The 25,984-nt window shown below is 45.8% G+C and overlaps 1 protein-coding gene and 1 long non-coding RNA gene across 3 annotated transcripts in view; one reads left to right on the forward strand and one right to left on the reverse strand.

Annotated features, from left to right (window-relative positions):
- Nucleotides 1-1,665: 1,665 nt before the first annotated feature.
- On the reverse strand, nucleotides 1,666-19,919 carry LOC119698775. Of its 2 annotated transcripts, XR_005256240.1 has the most exons (4): nucleotides 12,837-19,919; nucleotides 10,515-10,633; nucleotides 9,382-9,453; nucleotides 1,666-4,222 (listed from the first exon to the last, which is right to left on the reverse strand). It is a non-coding gene; the product is annotated as an uncharacterized LOC119698775 (long non-coding RNA). The 2 variants fall into 2 exon arrangements; XR_005256241.1 differs by lacking the exon at nucleotides 9,382-9,453.
- The window catches only part of SPRED2 (sprouty related EVH1 domain containing 2), a 59,880-nt gene continuing 45,975 nt past the window's right edge, over nucleotides 12,080-25,984 (forward strand). The window contains exon 1 of the mRNA XM_038131286.1: nucleotides 12,080-12,844. Coding sequence (XP_037987214.1) covers nucleotides 12,798-12,844 — 47 coding nt within the window. The 5' untranslated portion in view covers nucleotides 12,080-12,797. The remainder of the gene's footprint in view (nucleotides 12,845-25,984) is intronic.

Raw genomic sequence — 25,984 nt, forward strand, 5'->3', positions numbered from 1 at the left:
TGAGCCCTCAAGTACTCCATTTTACTCCATCCTTAACTTCTACATAAGGGAGTCAGTATTATCCAGGCCACCTGACTTAAGAATTTCAAGAGCTTCTAAAATGCTCAATGCAGGTTCTGTCTTCACATGAGTGAAGTAAATGTGAATCTGTTCAGTTTTAATCCTTCTACCTCTGTCACATTTACTGTGTGGCTTTGGTGAGTTGATTTGCTCCCATGGCTCAGTTTGTCTAACTCCAGAGCAGAAATGAGCTTTATCAGCACAGCAAGCTGCTGTGCCTACTCATGGGTGAACTCTCCTAAAAACATCACATTAACCACTGCACAGGTGTGCAGCGAAGTTTCTTCCCCTCTACTTCACCATCTATAGAACTCCAAAAGGATTTTACGGTCTAAACCTGCCTAACCATGTGTCTCTTTTGTGATGTTACTCTGCTTGCAAGGGCAGCCAAGCTTTGAGAAAAACAGCTTCTTCCCTCCCGCCTTTCCCCTTTTACATTTTTGGGGTTTTTTTGCATCTTCGTCGTGGGTTTCCGTCAGTTCCTTACAGCCCCACAGCAGACAGCTGTGCTCACTGTACCTGTGTGCGTGTGTGTCTGACTTTTCACCCCCCAGAAGATTTGTCTACAAGATAAGCACCAGCTTGCAGAAATCCTGTGTCACCGACCTTACAGCAGCTTTTCATAGTGGGGATCCCAGTGACATTTTGTCCCTCTGGAAGTCTTGCTGACAGACACGTCCATGTATTTTGCACCCCTTGAAAATCTGAAGTAAAGATTTGGGTACTTTACACCATCTCCACCAACACTGGAGGCTTCACCACTGCTCTGTGGTTTTGCTATGGCCAAGCTTACTTTCATTTTCACATCGTGGAAGGGAACGTGGTGTCTCAGTTTTGGCCAGGGAATCCTGGACTGAGGTTCTGCATGATGTACCCTAAAGTCATTGCACACACAGGAATCATCCCTCTGGGTGGGACTGACAGGGAACTTATCCCTTGAGATCTGAGAGAGCAGGGGTATAAATGCACTGATGTTACAAAGCTCATAGTTGGGTGATGACTCTAAAGAGAGAAAGAAATAATGAAGGGAGGGTGGTGAGGGAGTTGGGGAGTGTGGTGAGGTGGGTGAGGTGGGTGAGGCACAAGTCTCCTGCATGGGAGACTCCTGTCTTCTCGATGTGGAAGAAGATCACTGCAGATGAAGAAGGGCTTGCTGGAGAGAAAAACCATATCCAGGAAAAAAAAAAAATTGGGACAAAACAATATCCCAAAGATGCTTGTTAGGACCTCAGAATGGACCTGGGCCTTGGACACCTGGTTGTCCTGAGTTAGAAAGAAGTGGGGTGCAGAGTCCCTGTGGTTTTAGAGAAGTTCATGGGTACCTAAGAGCAGGCAGCCACATTTCAGCCTTTCCAAAGGAGCCACCTTAGTGCCTGGAATTGCAGCCTTCTCCTCAACATCACAGTAAAACTACCCAAGACTGACTGCTAAATATTGATAACAAAGACACATAGATACACATAAGAGGACAAAGCCAGGCTCTCCTTTTCCTGAAGCTGGCACTGCATATGAAACAAAGATTTTCCAGTTCCACTCCAACTGAATGGGTATACATATGCATTTCTTTTCCTAGTTTAGAAAAGCAAAAAGTATTTATTTGGCTTTTGTTTCAAAAATCACTATGCTGTGACATTTTTTCAGCAAAATGTTTCAATTAAGATTTTATTGTTCTTTCTTTAATATTTTTTTCCAAGTAAGATGGATTTGGTATCTTGTTCCACAGATTCAGCAAGAGAGTAAATCAGAATTTCCAGGAAACTGGGAAGTATCAAGTGAAAATACCTGAGTACAAAGCAAAGATGTAAGATTGGGTACATGGAAGTAAAAACAACATTTCCTCTGGGAGGATAAGCTCTTGTATTCATGGCTTCCAGTTTAAACAGAAATGTCTTCCCTCAGCAATTTTGCATTGCTGGCAACCTGGGAGATGTAGCACAGCTAAAAGAGGGAAAAAAAATTCCCTAGGACTCGATGACAACATTAAGGAATTCCAGAGATCCTCCTACAGGAAACAGAAGTCAAAAAATGAAAAGGAAAGAGGCCAACAACACCTTTCAGTTAAAAACACTCTGTAAGACATTGTTTTACAGACAAAAATGTCAAGGGAGACAGCGTCTTCTGGTGGTGTATATTCCCATATTTCCTCTTCCTTGTGAGCTTGGCTAGGACATTGTGTTGAGCCCAGTAACCCTACAGAAGGCTGAGTAACTATACTCAATGCAATACTTTACTGCACTGTTTAGATATGGGAGAGCCTTGCCCTTCCAAGTTAGCCCACGATACTCTCCAACCACAGCACTCCAGGAGAGGGATTGCCAGTATCTGATAGTTGAAAGAGATTGCAAAAAAATCTTTCCCCTGAACAGTTGCAAGTGAAACTGACATTGAATAGAGGCAGGAAGGGAAGTCTCATTCAGGCTGAAGTTTGGGGGTTCCCTCTGTATACCTGCAGGCTAATGAAGCTGATTGCTCTCTGAAGCTACTGTTTGGTTCCTGGGAGCCATGTATATGGAGAGAGAATTTGACATTAAACCCATGAACCCCAAAAGGAGGTCTCTGTTTCTGCAGGGGTGCACAGCCTGTGGCAAGGTTTCCATAGCTGCAGGGAGAGAAGTTAAAGACCAGCTGCTGCTCTCACCATGGTATATACATCCGAAATAAAGGTGCAGTGGTCTTACTCCTGGTGTGTACCACCATACTAGAGAAGAAAAATTTTCTCCAGTAACCTTAATTAGGAGAAAGACATCTAGAACTAATCAGATAATTCTTTATACAAGGCATGACCAGCTCTCCTCAGCCTGCAAACCACTAAAGAAAATTTTCATGCCATGGGGAGCCACCAGATCCTGATCCCTGAGCCTGAATAACATGTGGAGGATGAGCTGGGAGGCACAAAGTGAGAGCGCCCATCACTGAGTTCTGCATCTCCCTGGGTCACCCTGGGTGTTGGACCACAGGTGTTCCTGTGTAGGCTCACATGCACCAGGCAGTCAGCCACCCCCGATCCAGCACTGGACTTAATTTTCACAGCCACACACATAGTCAAACACCTCTAATTCAGTGGGAATTAGAGCCTTTAAGATTCAGCTTCCATGATTCAGAAGCTTACAATTTTGCGGGACATGGGTGCACTACCCTGACGTGGGACATCTGAAAGGCCAAGGCTTGCTCATCTTCAAAATTACATGTAGGGTTTGGATATCTTTCATGTCGCAGTGCAATTTCCAGGATGAATGCATGTGCTGCACCTCTTTATGAAAAGTGTGTTTTAATTTAGGTCTCTGTGATGTAAGACCCTGAAAAGTGCATTTAAAATTGAAAAGGCAGCTGGTCCTCAACACTAAAGGCTTAAAGACAATACCACAAAACATCTTCTGAAGGGTGTGCCTTCTTCAAACACACCTTCATTAGAAAGATTAAAATTTGGGAGAGAGATGGCACATGTCTTACAGTCATTATTAAAAAAAACAAAACCAAAAAAGTCAGTGGAAGCATTATGACTATGAATCTAAGTTTAGTTCTTTATCCAAGTTGCATGTTGGCACAAGTGCAAAGGAAAGGGCTGTTGTTTAGCCAGCAAGTATTTGTAGGTGAAAACACTAGTTTAAAGGGTGAAAAACGTGTTTCATCTGTAGAGAGTTATTTTTGAACTTGGAAATCAGGGCATAAAGGATTTTCCTAGGGCGGAAATGCACTTTTACTCAGGCCACACAAGGCAAACAACTACAACCATGTTCTGTTTGATGGGGCACCTTCACAGCAGCATTTCATTTTAATCCATGATGATATAAACTATAAGGACATAATTAGCAGCATGCTATTTAGGCTTGAAGCATTTAACTTTACTCCAAAATTCTTTTAAGTTTGGAGTGATTCTGGTATGTCTCAGAAATTTTTTAGAATTTATTTCTGTCCTTTCCAACAGTAAATTACAGAGGAATGGAGAGTCTCAGGTGACTTATGCACCACTCACAGCCAAGCAACTAGACACATACAAACAAGCACAGGGAATTAAACTCGAGTGGATGTTGTCTTCCTGTCTTAAATGACTCCCAAATGTTCCTGAGTTTGAATCCTCTTCCTGAAACCCAGGCATCTTTTTGGGCTGTAGTTCCTTCTGCTGTAATGGAAGACCAACACTCTCCTCCACATGTACAAATGACTGTGAAGGATACAAATAAAAATTAGCATATAAGATCAGACATGATTACATAGATACGCTAACTAAATCAAAAGTCACGATATATAAATTATTATATTTTACAATTTTTTTTTCAAATCTCATGTTTCTCAGTGATTATCTCCACCCCAATACTTGAAAAATCAATATAAGAAAATACTGTATAATGAAGTGCCATTGCTAAAAGGTCAAAGCCCCTTTTGGGGTAGTTGTGTGCAGCAAAGTTACTGCAGAGTTTCCACAGCTTCCTGCAATAGGAGACAGTATGATCTAAGAAAGCTCTGCCTGTGATATTGGTGACAGCTAAATGGTAGTGGCACAAAGCCCTTACCACTGCTTGCATTCCTTAAAAAGCACAGGACAACAGGCTCTGGTGACCTTTCTCAAAAGGTGCCTTGCCCATCCTGTTACTAGAGTAGGTCCAGCTGCAGAGGGGATAGAATTGACCTTGACACAGGAGGGTGGAAATCATCTCTGCTTTCTGCCCTCTCAGGATTTTAAAAACAGCCATCCCTGTTTCTTTGAAGAAAACAAAGACTTGTCCTGCTTTGCCTGCAAGCCAGAGAGAGGCCAAAATTTAGACTGCCATCTCACAATATTTTGATCAAGCCTTGTGGAAAAGCTTTCACCTTTGTACTTTTTTAGACTGAAAAACATCAAAGAGAAGACCCAAATCTCTTTAGAGCTGAGCAGGAACCAATTTATAGGAAGTGCTTCAATGTCACAGCTATCCAGAGCATTTTGTGTGGTAACAAATTAAATACTGGTAGTGTGGTAATGTCTTTGACACAAAGAGAAGCAGTTATGTGCAAGGTATTGCATCCCGACCATGTGGTTATAGAGCAGTTCTTTCACCCCTCCATGTGTTTTGGACTACAACTCCAGTTGTATGGAAGGAGCAGATCAAGTGGGTGAGAAGAAGCAGAATGTAAAAAATAAAGGAAAAGCCCAGAGTCTGTGATATGTTTGATGAAGACAAAACCAATGGTATTAAAAAAATACCATCATTCACTAAAATGCCATCTTCATAAGCTCTCTAGCTCTCTGTTAGTTTTTTGGTTTTTTTTTAATGGCGACAAAATGCAGAGATTCGTGTTCACATTGAACACGTGACTCTGAAGACATGCATGATTCCAGCATACATGTATGTTCTCCAGTGCATGAAATCAGAAGGCAGGAATTTACCATAAGTCACTGAAGGTCCATAATGGCTATTTAAAATAAAATATATCTTCTGGATTGTCTGATCCTGCTGCCACTGCCTTCAGTAGGGCTGAATCAGGAAGTTATCATCAGTGCCATGTAACTCCTCCCTTTCAAACCATCCCTCCAGCCATACTTTGTAAAGCTACAGTCAAATAATTATCATGTGTAAAAGTACATGCAGGAGGGGATGAAATTATCTTCCTAAACATAGCTTACAGCACATCCATTTAAGTGTAAATGCTGGGGTTTCTAGACTTGAAGAGAAAAACAGAGTCAAAGGCAAATGTTTACCTGACATGGATATGGAGGTTTCCTTCATAGTATCATCAACTTAAGTCAAGTACTCCTGGTTAGGGAAGTGAAGCTCATTTTTCAGAATGCTGTCCATTTGCTATTTTCTAAATAATTCTTCTTGGTCACACTAAACCTTAAATTAACCCCCACTCCCACCCGCATGCAATTTTAGCACAATGGCATTAACTGCAGAAGGAACAAAAAAGGCCCTTCAACTGCCATTTCAGCATGCCCCATATCTTGGATTGTTTTCACTTTCAGCTTTTAAGGTCAAAACAGACATCCAGCAATAACCAGCCCTTCTTTTTTCTTCTAAGAGACTGGAGAGTCTACTGTCTTAAAACAAGGGAGCTCTGTGAGCAGGATCAGGCTTGTGCTTTTGGTCTTGTAGATGTGAAGCTCTCATAAACTGGGCTTGCACTTCTGGGCTTTGTTAAGCCTGACAGCAAACACTGCTGGGGATGGAGGTGGCAGAGGGCACCTGCAAACAGCAGCTTGCTTGCATCCAGTACCTGCAAACAGCAGCTTCTGTTAACAACCACACAGAGCAGAGCTGTGAGTCTTCATTCCCTTCTAGATGGAGCTGGCATCCATAGTGGAGTATATGTACAGTCCCCAAAGGTTTTTGTGTGGAGTGACTAATCACTTTTCTCCTTAGAACTGGCAGGGAAGCATAATATGTGTGTGATTACCAGAGCATAAAAGGAGCACAGGATTATTTTCCATGGGAATCCTTGGGAACATCTTGGAGGGTGGCTGTCTAAGGAGATGCTCTCTGCAGGACTATTAAACTCTCCTCCCAGGTTCCTCATCATGTGTTGCGACTTATCCCAAAGCTATTCAGTGGTGCATGGGGTTAACCATGAGACTTCTTTAGCTCTAACTCTCTACCTCTGAGTCCTTCCAGGACACTCATAAAGCATGTGCTATATTTGCCTAGCTGGAGTTGTTATGAGGATGTTGACACAAGGGAAAATATCTGCCTGGAGAAGAGGGTGGACTGGCACCCTTTGAAATTAAATATGGCCTAGCATCTGTAAAGGATGCAGTGGGTCAGTGTCACTGAGCAGCCCTGAAGCCAAGGGCTGAGTAAATGAGGATACAGGCAGGGTATATACAACTCATTTCCCCTGTGTACCATCAAACATCTGACCCAGCCATGTCAGCATTTCCATATTTCAAATGCTTAATTTAACTCCAGAAGCCTTTCCTGATTGATACCTGTGCAGGGGTTTCTCCCACAACCAGGTCTAGACTGCGTAAACCAGCAATTATAACCACTCAGACACTGAACAGGACCCTGCACTCACAGCAAGACACCGTGTGTGAAAAGGAGGTCAAGCCACAAAAACTGGTTTTGCCAAAGTAGTCAGTCAACTGTTCATCATGTCACCTGCCGAGGCTGATCAAAGAGCTTTGCAATAAAGGGAACATGAGTATTCAGAGGGGATGGTCTCACAATAGCTGTGAGAGAAAGGGAGGAGCACCCAAGTGAAGTTTGGCTATCAGAAGGCAGCTTTCTGAAATACACTTAAAGGTTCAAACCTGATTCAAATGACCCCCAAGGAGGGCAGGCAAAGGTGTGCACAACTCCGGTGTTTTTCCGAGATCCATGCACTTTTGTGCTTCCTGAAGTAAAACCAGATTATTTGGCATCTATTTGTTCAGTTCTCATGAGGCCCTGGAAATAACTGTATCAAAAATGCAGAAACCTCTCAAGGGTGGAACGGCATCTCGAGAGAAGAGCAGCCCTTCCCTCATGCCAAAAGTAGCCTGGGTTTAGGACTAATCCTGAGGTTGCGGTGACACTTGCAAAGTTCCTGCATGCTTATTTTTCAATTTGATGGGCCAGGGCATGCTGAGTCGGGAACACGCAGGAGCAAAGCACCACTGCAGAACTGGCAGCAGAAAGTGAAGGTTTTGCAGCAGTTTTTCCTTCCAAGCATTAAGCACAAAAAGGTATGCAAAAAAGTTCAAGAAGTAGCTGTGCACCCATCTCTTGTTGAGTCCATGCTAGGGACTTGACTCTAGTAGCACTCCCAAAACCATCATTCTGCACCACTATATGTGAAAGAATCACCCCCACCAACACTGCTGTCTCACTAAACCTGCTAATGCCACCCTCTCAGCAGGGTGAAATTTGGGGGTGGGTAGGCTGAAGTGTTGAACTCAAGATTAGAGCATTTTCCTGCTATCTGCACCACAAAGTGTCATGTGCTTGTGAGACTACAATTTAGGTTTGTTATCATCCCTTTATATCAAAAGGAAGTTATGCACACAAAGGAAACACCAAACCACCATGTCAGGGTGGCTATAAATCACTTACTACTGAATATTAAGAGGGCAACGGAATGCCCAGTAGGAAGGCAAGGGTTTTGAAAATACTGCCTTTCCTCACCATCACCCCATTTCAATAAACTTTGCTTTTATTTTGGGAGAGGATGAAGGAGAGCACGATGTTTGAGGAACACAGCTACGAATGACACCAGATTTGTCCCACAGGCATGACTCATGCCTGACTGCATGCACTGGTCAATGTCTTCGCAGCCCTCAGCACACTTGCTGCTGTTACCCAAGTTGATCCCATAGTATCCAGAAAAGCCATACAGGCAATGGCGCAGAGATCACCTCAACTTTCTGTCCTAGTAAAATGCAGGTTTACAAAAACCGAAAAATGGAGAAGTGGAATAGTCTGCTCATCTGGCAGCAAGGGTCCGTTCTGCTTGCCTGCTCTATCTTACCAGCCTCCAAAAGGACATCCTGGGAAGACTGCAAGGAGCTCTCCACATCCTCTTCCTCTGGCAGGTGCCCAAAAAGGATCCCAACAACTCTCCAAACTACATGCTAAAATCCTACTCCTGCTGAAAAAAAACCTCTGTATTTCCAAACTCTGTGACCTCCCAAAAAGTGTCAGCCCTGAGAGACTTTACACTGACTTGAAATGTTGCAGATTGTTTTTGTAGCTCTTAAATTCTGAGCAATTATGATGGGGAAAAATACAGATGTAATCATTGCTTTTAAAATATGATTGCTGCTCGAAAGAATTATTGGGGAGGGGGGTAATTGTCTGGAGGATGGCATGATTCAGGACTGCTGACTTCCACTCCTCACTCATTCAAAGTCACCAAGTGAGTCAGTGGAAAAATCATTGAATTCAGCACAGTCAACAGGGTACCAACATTCATAATTGGGTTCCTAAATCAACAGTGCAGAAGATTTCAGCTCAAAGGCTGAAAGGCTTTACAAGTGAGAGTAAGTGAAGACTGGAGGTTACGTTGCAAGCCTGCAGTAAATGCCATCCTAAATTTTGACACTTCAAATTCCAGTGGTTCTCACCCTAAATAAGTGCTAGCTAAAGGTGTAACAGCACTCAGGGAAGTTTATTCCAATCCAAGCAGAAACAAGTTTCTCTGCAACAGCTAAAGTATTACTGTGAAAAATAAATGTTTCTTTTGAATATAAAATACAGGACAGTCATAGCAGGCAAATCGTTAGTATGCAGGAGCTGCTGCCTTGAAGCTCTGCCACCAAAGGCTAATTAATTCTAGGTACCTTAACGATCGCATCACAGGGAAGCGCTACTCTGTGTTTGAGCAGAAGCTCTGTGTACAAACAACACAATGCACAAACAGACATCACACCTCTGAGAGAGAGCCTTTTCATTCAGAAAAGTCAGTCAGCTCCAACACGCTTACAAGAACCGGCACAGTAACCTGAATATTAGAAAAATAAAATTCAATGCTTCAGTGAAAGTAATAGTAAGAGGATTGTGCAGTGAGTGAGAGAAATCATTAAGAGAATAAATCGCATAGCAGCTTGCAAATTGGCAGGACAGTGAAAGCAGAGATCAAATAAGAGATCTTGCAAATCCACAGGAAATGACTCAAGAAGCTAGATCAAGTAAAACTTCAGCTTCCAAGCCTCAGACACATTTGTTTCTCACCATCGGGGTAAATATGTGCACACACAACATAAGCACATAAAAATACATCCAGATCACACAGACAAGCTCTCAAGTATTAATCAGACAGTGATTAATACCCAGTCCATCTCAGAGGTATAACCATTATAATGGCCTTTTAATTACATGATTGTGCCCTGGGTTTTTCACAGGGCTATAACTCTCCCCATATTCTGCTTCTGTAGTAACCAACTGCTAAATGCCATGCTCCCCACTTCAGGCACATCAATGTTACTGCTAATCACAGAACTCTTTGGCATGAAAGATTTTGAAGATGTTAGAGGTCTGTGCAATCTCAGCATCCTTTGGGGGAAAAAAAGACATAGGATGGGTGGAACTTTGTCAAATCATTACATCTGGTCTTTTATTGTATGGCAGCTGAAGACTTTCCTGCCATTTCCTTGCCCCCAACCACTTACTCCTGCCCTGACACCTCCTTTTGCTGCCAGCTCAGCTTTGCCAAGATGTTTATCATGCAATTCTGTAAGCTGGATCCTTGAATAACTTTCCAAAAGAAAGAGGTATTGGGGGGTATTATTAGCTGGGACCATTAAGCAGATCCAGCAGTGTCACTCCTCAGTGGGGGATGCATTAGCACAGCCAAAGGGGTGACAAAGCGGGCTTTGCAAAGGAATGGGTGGGAAGGGGGTGGGGGGAATAGGCAGCACTGCCACCCGGAAGAGCACCCAAAGTCTGCCAAAAGGAGGGCAGCAGGCTTGCACTCTCACACATTATCTGGTGTTATGGCCAAACCTCTAGCAGTGACAGGAATGTTACTGTAATATTGTGCCACAAAGCTGCAGATTCTCGTACCACCTCCAAAGGACACACTGCTTCTCCCTGAGGAGAAGACCTCAAAGCTTTCATCAGCTCTTGCCTCCATCTCATTACTAGCAGTCCTCAGGTTTCTCTCCGAGTTTCCACTTCTGTTCCTGAAAAGAAAATTTACAGCACTTACAAACTGAAACCCAATGGAGCAGAAACACAATTTCCACACCAAAATCTGAAGGCCCCTTCAAGACTAAATCCCAGAGACTAGACTTGAAAGTTAAATCAGTATGTGACTCCCTTAGGAACTGCAGCCATAACGAGACTGAATATCCCAATGCAAAGAGAGCAGAGATGACACATCTCCCTACCTGCAGTGGGAAAGGGATGCTGCAATGGAGGGGCCTGCAAAAGCTGGAGGGCAAGGCGATGTGCTTAGGTGGTACAGACTCATTTCTTCTCCCAGGATTGCCTGATCACAGAGGAATTGATGGGGGAAGCAAAACCAAAACTCACAGCTAGTTACTTAACTTCATGGGCCAAACTATCTTTTCTATAGTCAGTTCCTGTTACCCCTCCTCTGTGGACCAAGCAAGTCCTGAGGGCAGATGTCATGGTGTAGCTACAAACACAACACAAGTTGGTAGTGTTTACACTTATGGCACAGTTCATTGCAGCAAAAAACATTTGAACTGACCTATGAAAAAAGCTGTACGATGTTCCCAGCATGCCAGCATGCACCCCTCAGCAATTCTGAAGGTGGCTTTAAGGGGAGATTTGAGCTCTTGTAAAGGCAAGGTGGAGCAGGAAGAGCGCAAGGATGGTGAGAAAACAGCATCTGAACCTTGGGACATGCTGCTGTGGGAGCAACATTAGCTCCCTGGGCTTCTACTGACCAGATGCCAGACCACTCACAGGGCACATGGCATCACAGTACTGAAATGCTTCCTATGGGTCTCATCAGCCACTACGAGGAGCTGCACTAAGCCAGGCTGCCCTGGCTGAACCAAGCTGAGCCAGGCTAGGCTGAACCCAGCCAGGCTGGGAGAAGTCAGGTTGAGGTGAGCCAAGATGTCCAGAGCAGGGCAACAAAGTTGATGAAGGGTCTGAAGTACAAGTCTCATGAGGAGTGGCTGAGGGAGATGGGGTTGTTTAGCCTGAGAAAAGGGGGCTCAGGGGTGACCTTATCACTCTCTACAACTACCTGAAAGGAGCATCTGGCAAGGTCTTCTCCAAGTCAACCAGTGACAGGACAAGAAGACACACTCTTATGGTTCACCAGGAGAGTTTCAGGTTGGACATTATGAGGAATGTCTTCACAGAATGGGTCATTAGACATTGGAATGGTCTGCCCAGGGAGGTGGTGGAGTCACTGCCCCAGAGGTGTTTAAGGGAAGACTGGACATGGCACTCAGTGCCACCGTCTGACTGACCCGGTGCTCGGTCATAGGCTGGACTCGATGATCTCAGAGGACTTTTCCAACCTAATCGATTCTGTGATTTTTAAGTGCGGCCTGGCGGGGCTGAGCCAGGTCTTGCTGGGTCCGGCTGCACAGGGCTAAGCGGGGCCGGGTGAGGCTGAACCCGGCGATCTGGGCCGAGCCGTACGGCACAAGCCGCAGCCGGGCGGGCCCCGTCGCTCCGGCCCGGCCGAGAACAGCGCCGGGCGGCGGGCGGGGCGCGGGGGCTGCGGCGCGGGGGGCGGCGCCAGCGGGCGGAGGCGAACGCGGCGGGACCGCACCCCGGGCGCTGCGCTGCGCCGCGGGGGCTCGGGGGGCCGGGCCGGGGCGGCGCCACTGCCGGCCGCGTCTCCTCCTTCCCCGCCGCTGCCGCTGCGGCTCCCTCCCTCCTCCCGTCCCTCCTCCCGCCCGGGTCCGGCGCTGCCCTGCCCGCTCCCGGCGGCCGCGGCAGCGCCGCCGCTTCCTGCCGGGGCTCCCCGCTCCCTCCTTCCCTGCCCGCTCCGCCGCCCCCCGCGGCGCCCCGCCATGGCGTGATCGCGGCCATGGGGCTGGCCCGGCGCCGCCGCCTGCCCCCGGGCGCTGCGCCGCTCCCCCGGGCCCGGACCCCGCGCCGCCGCCGCCGCCGCCGCGCCTCGCCGCGCCCCCGCGGCGCGCTGACCGCCGCCTCTCCTCCTCCTCCGCCCCCGGCCGCCGCCGCCCGGCGACGAGCGCGGCCGTAGTCCCCCCTTCTCCCCCCCCGCCGCCGCCCGCGCTCCCGCGCCGTCGGGCCCGGCGCGGCCGCCAGCCCCGGCCCGCCGCGGCGCGGCCTCCCTCGCCATGTGAAGCTCGGGAAGATGCGGAGGCGCAGCCCGGCCGCCCGCGGCGAGGGATGAGCCTAGACGGGGAGAAGATGACCGAGGAAGCCTACCCTGACGAGTGAGCGGGGCCGGGGGCGGCGGGCCGGTGGGGGCACGGAACAGGGGCCAGTCTTTGTTGCCCCGGCGGGAACCGGTGCGGGTCGCTCATCTCCGTACGCTGTGCATTGAGGGACAGACGGAGCGGCCGCGGGCGGACAGAAGGACGCGGACACGCGCGTTCGTGTGCGCGCCGCCCGCCCGCGCATCCGCCATTTCGCGCTCCCCCCGGGCCGCGCTCATTTGCATACGGCCCTTTCATTCATAAAAACCCCCGGGAGGGCGGCGCGGCCCCGCCGGGGTGCGGGGCCCCGGGGCACCGCAGGGAGGGGGCGCAGCCCCGCTCCGCCGCCGCTCCCCGCCCCGGCCGAGGGGCTCGGGTCGCCCGGTGGAGGCGGTCGGAGGCGGAAGCGGCGGAGATGGGAGGGGGGACCGGTGCGCGCCCCCGCCTTGCAGCCCCGGGCCTGGGGGGGTCGGGAAGCAGACCTTGGGGGGGGGGGGAACACACGACGTCGCGGATCCCCGCCCCGGCCGCCGCCGTTTTGTGAATAGGAGGGCGGCCGCCGCCGCCGTCACATGACGCCGCATTCATAAACCTGGTCACCGGCGGCCTCCCCATTCACCCTCACCCCCCGCCGCCCACCCCCGCTCCGCTGCCCCCCGCCGCCTCCCTGCTAATAAACCCCCGAGAGGCCGCACCGACCCTTTCAAAATGCCCGACGGTGCCCTTTTCCCTTTTTTAATGCATTCTTCCCCAAAATAAAACCTAAAACTACTGCAGCGGAATGGCAGGAAGGGCTCTTTCACGCCGCGCTGGCCCAAGGGCTGTTCCTGGCTATCTCCTTCGGGGTTTTGACAGTCAAGAGGAATGACTCACTGGCGTGCAGGACTGGGTTGGTGCCAAGCGCCATAGGATGTACTGTGCTTTAAAACGACTCCTTGCAGGGCTTATAAAGCAGCGTCCAAATTGTGCAACTTTTTGGCTCGGTTTTGAGGTCCAAAAAAATCATAATCAGTGGCATGTGCCATGCTTGCACCTTCATCATGGTAAACGTATTTTAGGGTGATTTACTGGAGAAATGTGAGTGGCGAAAGAAATGGCTTCTGACCCCAACATGTGTGTTGAGAGGAATTGTTATTTTGGCAGCTCTTAATGAAGAGACTATAAATACGTGTTTATATGTATCTTCTAAAATCGTGGTTATTTTGAATTTTTTTAAAGAAAAACCAAAACAAATAATTAAAAAAAAAACAAAAAATACCAAAAAATAACTAGTTGCATGCAGATTGCCATGACCTAACAGGCTGGAAAAACGTGGCCAACTCATTTCCAATAATGGACGTAAGTCTGGTGCTCTCCAACCTTCATCTTGAGGCCAGATACTGTTCCAAATGTGTTTCCCTGCAGGGCTCGCTCGGTGCAGAGGTGAGTGTTGGTGTAAAACACCAAGCACTTGGCTCTGATGGTTAAGTGGGGGATTGTTTTCCCCTGACTGTAGGCTGCAGTTTGTTTTGGGAGTGAATTCTTCCGTGTGCTGCTGCACTGCCATGCTGACAGAGGCTTCAGCTAGTGGTTTTCATGTGTGTGGGAGCTCTTGGGTCATGCCACCTCTCCTGGGGTCAGCTGTCAAGCCAGCAGCACTGTGTCCTTTGATCCCTTGGAGGTTGAGAGTGCTAGTGACCACAGGGAGCTGGTACCCAACCCATTCCCAGGCCACTGAAAGCTTTTTTGTTGGACTCTGGATGTATTGACTTTCAGGGTCAGTGATGCCTCATGGTCCTTACCTGAGTGCACGTCCCAGGTGGCTCTCCTGGAGGCTGTGGTTGGGCTGTCAGGGTTTAGTGCAGGCCTTGGCTTTGTAGGGCATGGCGAGGTGTTTTTGGTAAGCCATGGTTTCCTCGGTAAGCTCCTTGCTTCCAGCCTTGCATTGATTGATAGTGTTGCTGAAGTCAGTGACTCATGGGTTGTTTTTTCATTTCAGTGGTGGGTGAAGTGATTTGATTTTTTTTTTCCCTCCAATATATATAGTGTTAAAAGAAATAAGGACAGGCTCTCCTGATAAGTTTTCTCAAGCTGTCAGAACAATGGTAGTATAGCGCGCTATTTGCCCTAGATGTCTGGCTTTAATTTGCATAGCTATTCTTGTTTCACTGAGTGCACTGTGAGCAAATGTTAACAGCCAGATTACAAAAAAAGGGACCACTGTCAGGATGCCTTTTACAATAACCCTCTTCAAGTAAATAACAAGGGTTTCCCCCCCTTCTTTTTGCCTTTTTTTTTTTTAGTAGTTTCTTGAGAACAGCTCAATTACGCTTAGAGTTTTAAGGCAATTTATAAAAGCGAGAAGAGAAACAAACAGGACTTAGGATGCTGAAAACTCATCGGTCCCTTCAGAACTGCACCATTTCAGATCAATACTTAGAGGTCAGTTTGTCATTGCCAAGCAAGTGCCTCTCTCTGCATCTCAGCCTTTATTTCTGCTTTCCTCCTTGCCCCTCGCTCAGCCCGTGCTGCCTCGCACGTTGCAGGGTGGGGACAGAATGGGGATGCCAGGTCATAAATCAGAGGCTGCGGTGCTGGACCTGAGCGCTGGGGGGATTTCGGGCAGCGCCGCACCCAGAAGATGAGCGGCTGTGGGCGACCCTCTCCGAAGCCATCCAGGATGGGCTGCCCGTGGATTTCCGCCTGTGAGGAGGAGAATGGAGCTGAACCCTTAAAGTGATTCGGTTATGCCCGGAGGCTGCCGCCTGCTCGTTCCGATGCTTGGTTCCAAGAAAGTCACAGGAAGTAATTAAATGGAAAAGGTCAGAGAACGAGGAAGTGTTGGTCCGCAGCCTTGCGCTGCTTGGGATGGAGCCGCGATACCCTGGCCGGGCTGTGTCCCGGGAGTGGCCCCGCCGCTCCAGCGCACGCCTGATTTATTCCAGTGAGCTGGGAGCGCTCCTGCCAAGTGTTTGCAAGTAGGACTGGTCCCCCGGAGGTTTTGAACGAGCTGGGTTAAGTGGCATATGTATAGGGTTGCTGTGGTGGTGTCCAGGACGGCAAAATGTGGAGTGAGATCACACCGATATGTTTTTTCCAGTCTAAGGAAAGAAAATTAGACTTAACTTGCTCTTGCTGGTTCTTTTGACCATCCAAAAATCTCATTTCCCTCCACATCTGAGCAGACACCAGCAGTGTTTGTTCTGAATACTGAATCCTTCAGTATTGCAGTTTGCCCTTTGTGCTGAAAAAAAATTATTTTCCCTCCCTTCATTTTCACTACATTTATGCCCCATTCTAATGAGTTTTCTGTAGGTATTAAAGGCAGCTCATTCAGCTAAATTACTTTGCTGCAAGTTTCAGCCAGGGAGGAAGGCATGGGACACACTGTGTTATTACATTATCGCTCACAAATAGGACAGGAAATGAAGGATTGCCAAAATATAACTGTTTATTTCTTGGCCTGAAAACATGCCTGTTTAAAATATGACATGTAAGTAGCTGCTTTGTTCAGTCTCTGGGAGAAGTTGTTGTTTATAAGGGAATAATAGATCTGTCAGATGAAGAAGAGGGGGGGAAAATGAAGGGATTTGCCCTTTCTACTCTTTCTACTTATGTTTTGAAAATGCCTTGAAGAGAAGTTGTAGGTGGAAGACGTATGGAGAGGGTGTTCAGTCAGACAACTGGAAGGGAAGAGGGTTGCCACAAGAGGAAGGGAGCTGGATTTTTAATTTCTCAGCACATTAGATCCTGCTATGGCCCCATGCAGCCCATGGATAACCCAAATGCAGCACTGAAAAAGAGAAACTAAACCAACCTGCCTTTGGGCCAGAAAGTGAGGTTTTTTGGTGCTGCTCCCCTCCTTGAGGAGTGCAGTGGGATGGTGTTTGAGTGCGGCACAGATGCTGCACCAGCACTGGAATCATCTTTGACCTGTTTTTGCAGCCTGTTTTTTTTATCTCACTGAGGCACACCCTGGAGCGTGGGTTAAAAGGTAGGTTTTATCTACCTGTTTAATTAAATCCTGAGGCTGCAAACAAAAGTGCGTTGTGTGGCAAGGCTCGCTCTTGACATGGGCTTGGTTTGCTGTTAGCTGGATTTAAACCACAAAATTGTTTCCTGTCGGCCACCAAATTGCAGGGAGATGATGGTAGTTGTCCTTCTTCAGGACCAAGCTGGAAAATCGGAGCTCAGGAATGAGATACAACTTAACTGTTGGTTTCAATACCTTCTTTTTCTTTCTTACACGGTCTGGCATACTTGAGGAATCGATAAATTCAGTTTCCTTCCCTCTAGCAGAATGGATATAGGAACTGCTCCTACAATAAATTCATTGAAAAATGTGGATTTTTTTGTTTTTCCTTTTTTCCCCCCTTTTGTAACAGCACAAGGTGATCTTTCTTGCAAGAGCTGTGCAGGGGTGGAGAGGGCACAGAGATCAGTGAAACTAAAAGTACAGCTCTGGAGACTGTTTTTGATATATGCCCTGTTTGCTTAGTGGAGCATTTGATTTTTGTAGGACTTAGGCTTCTAAAGCAGTGTAGAATTTTAAAAAGAAGTAAAATAGAAGAGGTCAATTGACTAAAAAAGGCACAGATAGACTGTGGAGTTGATTGACAGGAGATAGGAACTGCAGCAGGTCCCCATTTCTGCAGACTACCAAAAGCAAGCAAGAAGCTGTTGTCACATGAACCCAGCACTGGAAAGAGAGGTCTGCTGTAAGCCTGGCAACTAGCAGAGCAGGGCAGCATCTCCCAGCATCTTGCTTGCACTGGCCATTTCTTTCCACTTTGGCCATGGGTAAACTCAGCTGATGATTTCTGATGTTTTCTTTTTTCTTTTCTTTTTTCTTTTTTTTCTTTTTTTTTCTTTTTTTTTTTTTTTTTTTTTTTGTTTCTTTTCTTACCTATTGGTTTTCTTCCAAGATCTTCTGAGTTTTCCTTCCTTCCTGTTTCTCTACCCACGTCCACCCCCTTTCCTTGTCAAATTTCCTTTAATCATTTATTTTTCTGGTGCTTGCTCAGTGCTGTAAACCTGACCCTCTCAATCTGCAGAGAAATGCAGCTGGGCTGTGCTGGCTACCTTCTCTCTGTGTCTGACCCTCACATTGGGTTTTGCATCAGCTCTTGGGAGCAAAGGCTGGGTTTGCCCATGTGGTTTCTCGGGATTTGGTTCCTTGCAAGGCAGGGAAAACCATCTGCTGGCCCCCACTGTTGGATGAGAGGAGGCCATAGGACTGCAGGAGGGAGCTGGGGTGAGGGGCAAGCCCTGCTGATGGAGCAAGATTAGCAAAGCAATGCACTACTGCTGTACTTCTGCCCACCAGCACAGCAGTTCTGGGAGGTTTATCACCATCAGTCTTCGTACCTGCAAATGTTCCCAAACCTCATTTTTCTGCTCCAGCTTGATGTCAGAGAAGTGCTCTGGGGGCAGGTGGACATCATCTCAAAGTCCAGGAGGATGTCTTCACGCCATCTCATTTTCTGTCTCCATTTCCTTTTCTCCACACTCTTGAGGGTATTGTTTTGCTTCCTCCCAATTTTATTTATATTCCTTCGCATGTCACACTTGTCTGGAAGCAGGTCTTCTATGACTCATGCTGCAGGTAAACCCTCATGGCAGTATTTTCTGCTCTCATCAGGAGAAGGTGATCCTTATAACATGCACCCAGTGGAGTCAAACACTGTCTACCCCATGCAGTAGAAGCAGATGCTTCACCTTAAAGTAAGGTGTCCTATCAAAAGCACTATTACAAAACCTGCTTTCAAGGCTGTTGGAGACTTTTCTGCCAGCAGGTTCTATCAGTTGCAGTAGGTCTAAAGTGAGTTTTAAACCAAAGTACTGGTTTTGTTTCTAGCCTGCTTGTTCTTACAGTCTTTGAATAACTTTATTATTTGACTTCCTTTGCTTGCAACTTGTGCTTCAAGGACTATGTTTTGGGGACTTGTTGTGTCCCCCTCTCCCCTTTGTTCCCAGCTCCTACATGTAATCAGAGGAGACATCTTGAGTCTATCAGCTGAGTACTGCTGATGGCTATTCCAGCTAGGAAGGAAGCTTCTTACTGGCAGGCTTGGGGAGGAGGGTTTACGGGACTTTCTAATGATAGAAGTTGATTTCCTCGTCTGTGGTGGTTCCAAAAGTGGGATTGCAGAGTTGCCCAAAGTGCAGACTTTGACAGCAGTGTCTGGCAAGGACAAAAGCATTCCATGACCTGAAGACTGGGGTGGTGATGAAGCTTTTTCCTTGCTAGCTAGAGCTTTTTGTCCCAGGTACTACAGAAATGAGGAAAAATGCAAGGCATAATTACTATCTTCAGTGAATATTCAAAGGATAAACGGGCTTTCAGAAGTAACATTAGGACTCCTTACCTGTGTACATCTCTCCCTCGGAACAAAAATATTTGTTTCTTGTTGAGAGTAACCACTTCCCCCTCCTTTTTAATCGAAGGGTTGAGTTGGTCACTGTTCCACCTCTGCTGCTGCTCTTTGCCAGACTGGCACTGGGAGATGTGCTGTAAAACCTGAGAGCGTCTTTTGATCCTGTGTATGGGAAACACATCTTCCGGCTTGTAGGGACCTGCGCTGCCATGCAAGGACAGGAGCATGTTCTGCACATGCACTGAAGTCCCGAGGAGGTCTGGAAACAGTTTGTTGGTTTTTTTAACTGCATTATACATACATCCTGTTTGGATAGTCCCATTACTTCTTTTCTTGCTAGCTAGAAGTGGCTGCTTCCCTCCTGTACATTAAAATGTAGAACATTTCTTGCATGTTCGAGTAGTTGAGAGCAAGATTAGTTTCCATTGCAATACTTGAAATACACTGGAGGCATTTGTACAGCAGTCAGAGTTTCAAAACACTGTGGGAAATCACAAAGCTTCTTCCCTAAACACTGGAGCCTGTTGCAGCACCACAGTTCACCTACTAGCTCCTTGCTGGTCCTCCCCTCACCTGCAGAAAGACATTTCTTAAATGATGTGGTTTTACAAGAATTAAGTCCATGTTTAGAATTATTTGATGCCACTGGAAGCAATTAGTATCTGAGCTAAAGCACACCAGTGTAATTTACTTTTTTTGTTTGAGTCTCTAGACCATTTACGCTATTTATTTATTTATTTATTCCCATAGTAGTGGTGGAAAGCATTTTTCTGGGGGACATATGTGAGGTGGAAGAAGGTTCATTCTACCTGACTTTCTCCCTTTAAATATTGGCAGCACTTCTTTTTCTGTAATGACTAGCACCTTGAGCAGGTCCCTGTTTTGAGGGGGATGCTGCCCAAAAAGATACCCATCATGTTAACCCCCCTCACTAAAAGCAGAGAGCTCGGCTTACCTCCACTCACTGCATTTCTTCGCTGACATGTCCAAACACTCCCACCTGGGCTTCCAAGTGCTTGGAAGGCATGCTGGCTGTTCACCTGGTTTTACAAGTGGAAAGGTATGCCCTGGAGCTGAGAGAAGGTTGCTAACTAATGCTTCAAGTTGCAGCACAGAGGGAAGAGTGTGCTTTGCCTCAAGTTGGGACAGAATGAGGCAGGGGCGGGTGAATAGCTGGGATCATGCCTTGGTGGCGGTGGGCGTTCTGGGCGGCTCGTCACCACATCCATCTTTGTAAAACCTTGTGGGCTGTGAAGGGGAAACATATCCAGGTTCTAATACTGGAGAGCTATTTCTTTTGTTCTCCAGTGATCCAAGGATGCCATAAAAGAGCTGTTGAAAGGCATCAGCAGAACTGGCTAGTACAGTCAGTACTGCTGTGGGGATCTGGCTCTGGGGTTGCAATTATTTACAAACTGTCTCATTCTTAAAAATTATGTAGAGATCTGAAAGTATTACCTGGGTTAATTCAAAGCATGCTTGGAGGTTTATAGATGTGTAGCTTAGTTTTCGTTCAATTACTTACTTTTGTTTCATTTATTTGTGTGGTTACTGTGATGCTTTGATCTTTGCACCTCTCCATCGTTTGTGTGTACTGTGTGGGTGAGGGTTTGAGGTCAGAAGTCCAGTGGTTCAGTGCGGTGATGAATGCCTGATTTTGTCTTAGGTCATCAAGACCCCCATGCAGTGGGTCTTGATGATGTTGATGAGCTGAGAAATTCACCCTCCTCTGCTAGCAGATTGGCTGTGAAAGAGCTGCATGGGGGAGAGCATGTTGCTGAAGTTGGGGGCCAGACCTGGGGGGCCAGACCTAGACCTACCTTCTCCAGTTTTCTCCCCAGTCTCAACAATGCAGCCACCTTACATGATCACATTTCCTAAAAACCAAGATGTCTGATTCCTTAGTGCTGATTTCTTTCTAAAGTTTTTATTTTCATTTTTGAAGTTGTATTAAAAGCCCTGCTTGTCTTGGTGGCAATGGAGGGCCAGGATACAGACACCTCTGTTAGACCTCAGTGTAAATCTCTGTATTTCAGGACCTTGTTATGCTTCATGTATTTTAAGTGTGTGTGTTTATAAATTATGGAAAAGCCACTGATACTTCAGTGATGGGCTTTTTAATTTTACATACTGTTGAAATTGCAGCAAAAACTTTATCACTGGAGATTTATAGTGCTGCAAATGTAATTCATCCTTGACTGAAACTTGGCACGGGAGGTGTTAAGCTGGTTGCAGCCCATCATTGCTTTATATGTTGTTACTGTATGTATGCAGTTTGGTGGCTGTAAAGATAAAAAGAGTTAGGAAATAGTACAGAGTTCTATAAAATAGTAATTCTCATACTTGCATTGCTTGAATGACCTTGTGTTTTTAAAAAGGCACTTGGTGTTTAGTTGAACTAGAAGAAAAAGAGAGTGCAGAGCTTGTTTTCTGTGTTTAAAAGCAAGAATAAAAGGCTGCAGTACAATTAAGCCATTAGAGCTGCTTAACGAAAAAATTTCCTTCTTTCTTTTCTGTGCAAGTATTTGGCATTTTGTTATAGTAGTACTTCATGAGTGTATTGAATGGCTGGAAAATTACTAAACAGTGCTGGAGATGAGCCTCTGCTTGTTATTTGAAGGAAGTGAAATGCGGAGTTAACCAGATTGGTTAAAAACAATAAATAAAATGAAAAAATTAAAGGGATATTGATAGGAGAGGGGCAGGCTGGTGTGGAGAGGGAACTGGAGGCACACAGAGAGCACGATCTCACAAATGCAGTCAGGAAGTTCTAGAAATACCCTTTATAAACACTGCATCCTACAGGAAGAACCTTAAAGTCCAAATAAACCTTTTCCCCTTGTGCCTATGTATACATAAACTCCACTGATTTGGAAGGTCTTATCATGTCAGTGATGTGCCTTTTTACAGTAGTTCCTAAAACAAATTATATTATAAATATCAACCTTCCTTCTTTTTTTAGCTGTTTATCAGATTTGTTTGTGTTTTTATCTATTACTAAAGTCTGTGTCTCCCTCACCCTTACCCAGAAGTCCTAAACCTTCCCAGATCAGCAGCTCTGGATAAGTGACCAGTTTTGGTTAATATCCTTACAAATGCAGAATTTTGCGGATGGGCAGAGTCAGGAGGAAGGTGAGGGATTTTATCTGTTTGACTTGATGTGTACATGGTGGAGGATGATCTTCCCCCACCTCAAAGTTATGATTATAGAAATGTGGTATGTGTAGAAATGCTTAGCAACAGCAGATAAAGGAGAGACAGAAGTATGCTTATTTTGATGCCTTGGATTGAACTCCAAAAGAGTTTATTGATCCTGGGGTTGCTGTGGCCAGCTTGCATGATGCTGGGCTGGATGATGTTAAAGTATGTGTGCCTCCCTTACTGTGATGTTTTTACCCAACTTCTCTCCTGTGCTTGCACATTAAAAATCTTGCCTGTCTTGCAGGCTATTTACTGTGTCCTAGGAATAACTGTGTGCCCAGAGGCCAGGATCTAGCCAGGGTCTCCCAGTTTTTGGATGTGGAGATGGTGGTTGGTGTGCCAGTGACCTCAGCTGTGCTGATCCTCTCCCAGTGAGCAGCTGAGGAGCCCTTTAAAATCACAGCCTTGAATGAAAAAAATTACAGCTTAACAAAGTCTGCCACCAACCATTCAGTTGGCTTGGTTATGCATGTGTGCCTTTAAGCTAGAGTCCTGAAATAAATTTCCAGTGCATGCAGAAAAGCCCCTCTTCATTCCAAATCACCATAAGCATAAACAATTTTTCCCTAGAGTTAGTAGCTACATGGACTATTCTAGAAATGGTGGTCTTGAAGATCCATAAATTGAAGCACAAAAAGCCCCTATCTGAGCCAGTTTTATCATGGTTAGTTATGGAGCACTGAAGTTCTGCAGTGCTTAGTGCTTGTACATCTGTGTACTCTGTATTCTCTAGTTCAGGAAAGCTCTGGGTGAGCTGTAGACTGGATTAATTAGTCAATAAAATTTGATGTTCTATCCAAAAGTCATTAAATGATATATCTAGCTGCTTTATTGCTGGTGGGGGTGTTTGGGTGGTGGGATTTTTTTTCCTCCTTCCCTTGGCTGTATCTCTTAGGAAGCATGGGCAACCTTTATCAGAGTATTGGTGGAATAACTTCCCCAACCTTTCATAAGGTCAAATAAAAAAATAAACAGCCCTTCTTATGGGAAGGAAGAGATGGGGAAAGAAGGGTGTTTGTGTACACTTTCCCATTCATGTTTTAAAGAGAAGATATGTAAACTTCTGGAGTTAGTGCTGCATATCTCATGCCATTGTAGGAGCTGATAGTTGGAAGCTTAATTTGCTTTCTCAGTGCTGACTTGAACAAAACCAACGGGGAATAGCAGTGAGCAGGACAGTGCTTTGCTGCTTTTGGGTTTGCCTCTGTTGGCCAAGTGCACTCCATGTTCTGCAGTGATTTAGGCAATAAAATCACAGTGTGATTCTGCTAATCCATTCTATTTGGACCGTGAATGTAACTGAGGTTTCTATGTTGATTTGGGGTAAGGTGATACAGAGGAGAAAATACATCTTTTTTTCCAGCACTTAAGTGTTGAGATTTTAAAAGGCATACCTTTTGTACAAATTTCATATAAAGGAAAAAAGCAATTAAATATTATTAGACTGTTTCCCTGTTTTGCTTGTTCTCTGCTACAGTAATGGGAGAAAAAATTTCTCACAAGACCATTTACCAGGTTTTGTGGTTCTACATGAGTCTGGTACCCTCCTGTACATAGTCAGTTGCAAGTAGTGCTTGCTTCTACATATTTTAAGAAGGAAAAAATTGCTCTAATTTCGGTGCTTGGTGTATGAATGGTAGAGGTGGGACTGAAAATGAGCACTCCTGGTTGGACATTCTTCAGATCATCATTCACTTTGGGTCACAAGTAATGAGCCCTGGCTATACCTGCTCACGATGTGGGTGTTTAAAAGAGCCAGGTGCTGCCTTTGTCCAGTGTGAAGAAACCCCTTCCCTGTAAGCCAGGGTTGGAAAACCCAACTGCTTTGCAAGAGGCATCTGTATCTGTTGACTCCAACCACTTGTCTATGGAACAGTTAGACACAATATATAACATAAGCTATTTGTTGTGGATTATGCTGTAAAGAACTCAATAATGGGCTCCAGTGAGCTAGCTGAAAGCTGCTGCTGCTGGTTGCAGAGAACATGCCTGCATTTGGAAGAGGTTATCTCTTGAAATGGTCAACATTAACTCTCGTTCAGTTGAGAACTGAACGTCAAAGGCAGATCCTTCACATCCTTCACATGCTCTCTCATCTTTATATGAAAGTGACTCTCCAAATCTTAGAATGCATTAAAAAATACTTGGTAGGTAGCTACTGATGTTACTTCTGAGTGTGGTTAGCTCTAGATGTATTTTGCAGTGGATATTGAAGTAAACATCCGCGTGTGTAACGATAGCAGCGGGGACAGGAGGCAAGAATGGAATGGCAGAGAAATTAATCTTAATTGTTCGTGGGTCAGCAGAAAAAATACAAATTTTATTGTACTGATTAATTTCAGCTCATGGTTTTATTAACTGCCATGATGTGAATTTGGGGCGGTTGTGTCATCCTTTGCTAGAGAGGGCACAAGGAGGTGGTGACTATTTTTCTTAGACCAGAAGTGAATCTTCTTTGTGTCTGCAGATGGTGTCTTCCAGTGTTAGACAGTGAGTCTTCCTTGGCTTATCCTTGAGGGGTGCATTCCTTACTAGATACAGAGCATGCAACTATTTCCTTACCTGTTAAGCCTTATCATATCTTATGTTCTGGATTCTGCACTCTTTTAAGCTCTAATTTCCTTAGGTGGGTGGAATAAATGTTGAGCTCCTTTCCTCTGCTTCCTCATGTGACTTTTTTGTCAGCAAGAAACTTCTGCTGCTCCCTGAACTTCTGGGTAAAGCCAGCTCCTCAGGACAGAGAGGGGAAACTCCTTGAGAGCACTCTCCAGCGTCGAAATGCCCCACATAAAAGCACGTTTGTACATTTTGTTACACAGAGGAATTCCTGGCCGTACCCAGCCCTAAGTAAATAGCCAAGGAGAGGCAGCTGAAGCCTGACGGATGGCGGTGGTTGCAGGGATGTGAGGCGTGGAAGTCCGCAGTGCAAAGCAAACAGGGAAGGGAAACTGTGCTGTGTTTTACAGAACTGGTGTTGGGTTAGGACAGAACTGTCTGGTGCCTGAACCTCTCCTCAAGATCTTGTGTAGCGAGGACAAAAAATGCAGAACAGCTTGCTGAATTTGGTTTATTTTAATCCATAAATAAATTTTCTGTTGTGTCATGCATTTCAAGACACTTGAAAATGATAAGTGTTGATCGATAAAAGAAGTAACCCCTTTGGGGTATTTTGCTGATTTGATGTTTTACTTCAAATTCTGGACAGGAGAAAACTTAGGAAGCTTATAATCTTTTTCTCAAAGATGTATTATATAAGGTCCAGGGCAGTCCTATATGTAAATTGCTAGAGCTGTCCTTAGAGCTCCCTAGGTTAGTGAGATGGCTGAAAACCAAGGAGGGCTTTCCTTGGATGGCTTCAATGGGATTGTCCTTGGCTGAGCACCTGTTTCAGGTATCTTTTGCTGTATAATTCATAAAGGGAATTTAGAAACTCCCTTGACACCAAAGGGAAATCTTTGAATCCCAGGAAGAAACATATGACTGGAGGGAGGGCGAAGTGTGGCTTGTAGGAAGGTGCTGCATTACAGAGAACATGAATGAGTTTCTTCAGTTTATTGAATAAAGAAAAGTTGAAAGGTTTGTGCTTGTTTACAGCTTGTGT

This window comes from Motacilla alba, chromosome 3 (genome assembly GCF_015832195.1).
Source record: "Motacilla alba alba isolate MOTALB_02 chromosome 3, Motacilla_alba_V1.0_pri, whole genome shotgun sequence".
Classification (NCBI taxonomy): domain Eukaryota; kingdom Metazoa; phylum Chordata; class Aves; order Passeriformes; family Motacillidae; genus Motacilla; species Motacilla alba.